The sequence below is a fragment of the Palaemon carinicauda genome, chromosome 19, assembly GCF_036898095.1.
Source record: "Palaemon carinicauda isolate YSFRI2023 chromosome 19, ASM3689809v2, whole genome shotgun sequence".
NCBI lineage: Eukaryota > Metazoa > Arthropoda > Malacostraca > Decapoda > Palaemonidae > Palaemon > Palaemon carinicauda.
The window spans coordinates 58,995,359-59,000,358 of NC_090743.1; the positions used below are offsets into that span (position 1 = coordinate 58,995,359).

Genomic DNA, 5,000 nt, shown 5'->3' on the forward strand with positions numbered 1-5,000 from the left:
TGGTGGTTGATATGTCTGTTGGATCAACAATTTCGTGTTCGGGTCATACTGCATTGGTTTCTTATCATCCTCTACGTCCATTTGAGTGGCATCCACCTCCTTTGGTTGTGTCTGCGGCACCAGCTTCACAAACTCCACTATTTCAGCCGTTTTCTTCTCGATATGCACATACCGATGGCTGTTCAGGTAGCTCTCGTGTGTGAACCGTTTCTTGCACACCTCGCACTCGAATTTCTTTTCCTCACTGTGTACATAACTATGGCTGCTAAGATAACTTGCCTGGGCGAACCGCTTGCCACAGACCGTGCACTCAAAACGCTTCTCTTCACTGTGGACAAACCTATGGCTATTTAGATGGCTCTTCTGGGCGAAACGCTTGCCGCAAGTTTCACAAGCAAACCGCTTCTCATCATTGTGAACCATAACGGGGTTACTACTCACTTGGCTTCTCTGGTTGAATCGCTTGCCCCATTCCTGGCACTCTAGTTTTACATCTTCGTTGTGCATGTACCTGTGGCTATTCAGGTGCAGCTCTTGTAGGAATCGCTTGCCACAAATTTCGCACTCGAACTTCTTCTCTTCACTGTGCACAAACAAATGGCTAGTAAGATGACTCTCCTGCAAGAATTTCTTTTTGCAAACCTGACACTCGTACTTCTTTTCAATGCTATGCACAAATCTGTGGCTATTCAGATGACTGTTCTGTCCAAATTTCTTCCCACAAATATCACACTCGAATCTCTTTTCACTGTGTACCTGCATATGACTGTTGAGATGGCTAATCATATTGAACCTCTTGCCACATAGCATGCATTCGAATTTCTTCTCGTTGTGGATCAACATGTGGCTGTTAAGATGACTGCCCATGTTGAACCTCTTTCCACAGATAAGACATTCAAATTTCTTCTCCTCACTGTGAATCAACATGTGGCTGTTCAGATGGCTCTCTAGGGTGAATCTCTTACCGCACACTTCACACGCAAAATTCTTTTCCGTGTTATGCATTACCATGTGACTATTCAAATGAATCTCCATATAAAATCTCTTTCCGCACATGAGGCAATGGAATTTCTTTTCATTATGCACCAACATGTGGCTATTCAAATGGCTTTCCATGTTGAACCTCTTGCGGCATATCTGACACTCATATTTCTTTTCATCATTGTGGACTAACATATGACTATTCAAGTGACTCTCCATATTGAAGCGTTTCTCACAGAGGGTGCACTGAAACCTCTTTTCTTCACTATGCACTAACATATGGCTATTCAAGTGGTTTTCCATATTAAATTTCTTTCCACACATGACACATTCGAACTTTTTCTCTTCACTGTGAATAAGCATATGGCTATTGAGATGATTCTCAAGTAGGAAACGCTTGTTACAAACCGAACATTCAAACTTCTTATCTGTGCTGTGTTTCTGCATGTGGCTTACCAAATGACTCTTCTGGGAATAGCGCTTATGACACTTGTCACACTTGAAGTTCTTTTCCTGGTTATGAACCATCATGTGGCTATTCAGGTGGTTCTCCATGGAGAATTTCTTGTCACACTGCTTACATTCAAACTTCTTTTCAGAGATGTGGACGAGCATGTGGCTGTTTAAGTAATTTTCCATGGCAAATCGCTTGCCACACATTTCGCATTCATATTTCTTCTGGTCGCTGTGTTCCAACATGTGCCCGTTCAAGTGGCTCTCCATGGAGAATTTCTTGTCACATTTCTGACATTCGAAATTTTTCTCTCGGTCGTGCCATAGCATATGGCTGGTGAGATGGCTCTTCTGGGCAAATTGTCTGCTACAGCGCTCACACTCATAAGGCCTCTCAGGATTTGTTGGTGTTGTTACATGGTTTTGTACTGGAATTTGTGCCTGAGGAGTCGTTTGCGTGGCCACCTGGGAGGTGCTTTGTGTTGGCTGAGGCAAGAGGAGCTCGGCATTTTGAATGGTCGTTTTGTTGATGAGATGCTGAGCTTCTTGTGTTGTGAGTTGCGAAGCGAGCTGAGTAGGAATTTGCAGAGTAGCCTGGGTTGGAATTTGTATATGCGGGATCTGTAGTTGAGTCTGAGTAGGGATCTGTAAAGACGCCTGGCCAGGAATCTGAACAGTCGCAGTTGTGGTTTGCACAGTCTGTGAGGTCTGAGAGTTCTGTTCTTTTGGTACCAAGTTCAGACTTTCTTGAACATGGAAGTTTACATATGAGGTTGGTATGTGGTAGCCAACTGTCTGGTGGCCGACTACTCCCACTTGATTCAACCTATTGTTGAATTTGCTGCCGTGGTGGGTGATCTGGATTCTCTCCATCATGAAGATGATGGTATACCGAGTATAAGTAGCACAACTTTCCTCATTCCACACTACTCTAACAATAGAGTTCTTAGTCTTATCACTTAGGGTGCCGATTCATTCCTCTTGTGGTCTTGGAGGAGCATTTGATGGTGTTTCAACTTCCGCTATGAACTCGTGAAGATACTTCAGATTTCTTGTGTCTGAAAGAAATGGTCTCTGTTAGCTAGTAATGGTAACATACAATGAAATACACACAATTGTACAAAATACAATGTTTTCATTACATTTTTTACAATTAGGTAACAAAAACATGATAATCTAACTATTACTACAACACTATAGACTTTATTTGAACAAAATTCAGAAACTTGTCTAAAATATTCAAAGTACATCACTGATTCATGAAGCTGATACATTATAAGTATTTTAAGAACATCTTCAGCATGTCACCATGCGATTACACATCAAAAATATTTTAGACACTAGTTTAGAAAATTCTGATTAACTTGTGTCAAAACAATTTAATCAGCTAACCTATTATTTTTAATGTAAACAAAGTCTGTACTGCAAAGGTATAGAGACAATTGGTCTAAAATTAATCTAACAACATCTTGTTTATACTTAATCTAATTCTCTCCGTGAATACAGGCTATAAAGAATTGATTATTCTTATATAAAGAACAAACATACATACCACAGGAGATATAGTCCAGTCTAAAGACGGTGTCATCAGCATAGTATCTGTAAATCGTTACCTTTAAGTTGCATATGAAAAGTGTGACCAAACTTCTTGCAATCACTAAGCTATTAGAAAAGCTGGCCTCCACAAAGATCATGCAAAATGATGAAGGAAAGCGTAAATAAAAGTGTGGACCTCTTGTGATTTACCTGCACCAGCTGTGACACGTCTTTATACTGTATAAATGTAGTGTTAATTAACAATTGCTAAACCATACATGTTAATTAACATTTTTTTTTTATAACAACCAATAATGAATTACACTACAATTATAAAATTAGTCATATATAAATGTCAGTACTACCAGTCACATTTACAATATATACCTTAACAATTAAAGTGATTATTTTATACACAATCACCAACATGTTTCCCCCAAACAAAATCTGGGTATGATGTCACAGACGTAAAAAAATAGGCCCGTGTTAGGCCATATTGCTTATAATATAAAATACATTTTTATATCTAATCAACAAAGGGTTTTATTTATTTTCTACCAAAGAGTAGAAATAACAACCGAGGGCCTTAAATTAAGTCATATTTAGAGTAATTGAATTCAGAAAATACCCAGAATTATCATCATACCCAAATATATATATATATATATATATATATATATATATATATATATATATATATATATATATATATATATATATATATACACAAGTCATCTTCAAACCCAACCCAAAAATTAAGAATAACAGCTGAGTTTCGAGTCTGCATCTTGATGAAGTAAATATTTTCAGCATTTGTTTTGCAATTATATATATATATATATATATATATATATATATATATATATATATATATATATATATATATATCAAGAAGAAATATATTTGATATAAATCTCCCCAGGCAATAACTTCTATGTAAATAAACAAAAAGCAAATAATAACGGTGAAATAACTAAAAAAAACACACTAAACGTATGAAAAAAAATCAAAACAGTTACTCTTACCTTTGGAAAATAGAGGGATTTCCCTATATCATATTATAACTATTTTTACCGACTGGGCAAAATTGAGAACATGCCCACATTCATAAATATAAATATTTAAAACTGCGTGGTTAAATCAACATTAATTTTGTAGTTTGTACATAAGAAGGTCAAAACTAACGTAAGATTTGCGTATGTTAATTAGAGCATGAAAGTTACCTTTAGGCTATATTATAGGTGGATATTGTATGTCTATATACGGTGATTATATCTAATCGACATATAACTATAACATATTTTTTCTTTTATTGATACAGATGTATAGTGTGTGATGAAACTTGTACAAGGATATGAACTTGTAACTGCAAAGTAGAAAAAAAAAAACCTGTGTTTCTGATTCATCTACGGTGATATTATTAGAAAAGGCAAAACAAAACAAAAATGGGATAGAAAATTATATCAACAACAAATGAACAAAATGTTTGTCTAAATTTAACACTGATAAATCAAAATTACACCCCGGTTTTATCCTCCTTCACCCCACCCAATCGTTAATTCTTCACTCATTGAAAATATTTTTTCCCTTATCTTTTACTTATGTCTAAAACGACTTGCATTTATTTTGACTTAAATATAAAGTACTGCATTGGCGGAAGAAAAAAAACTATAATGTGAAAAACGTATTAATGTTTCACTACTATAATCTGCATTTGTATGCGATAGTCAGGAGAAAAAAAAAATCCTTCCCTACAAAGTTCTCTTAGTCACTTTTAATTATTCGTGTTTAACACAAGTTTTCCTTTAAAGATGAAAAAAGTATGAATTCTCTCTTCTCTCTCTCTCTCTCTCTCTCTCTCTCTCTCTCTCTCTCTCTCTCTCTCTCTCTCTCTCGTAACTTGATAATCCAAGTTTCGTGCTCTGATGAGTTCTCTCATATGTTATCCTCTAAGTCGTTAATATCGTCTCACACTATGCTAATCTAAAACTAGTGAATGTAGTCTTCCCTCTCATACAATTTCTCACATA

General features: G+C 36.0%; 1 protein-coding gene across 1 annotated transcript in view; it reads right to left on the reverse strand.

Moving 5' to 3' along the window:
- The window catches only part of LOC137659005 (zinc finger protein 208-like), a 38,954-nt gene that overhangs the window by 16,762 nt on the left and 17,192 nt on the right, over positions 1–5,000 (reverse strand). The window contains exon 2 of the mRNA XM_068394107.1: positions 1–2,492. This exon is cut by the window's left edge and continues 44 nt beyond it. Coding sequence (XP_068250208.1) covers positions 1–2,310 — 2,310 coding nt within the window. The 5' untranslated portion in view covers positions 2,311–2,492. The remainder of the gene's footprint in view (positions 2,493–5,000) is intronic.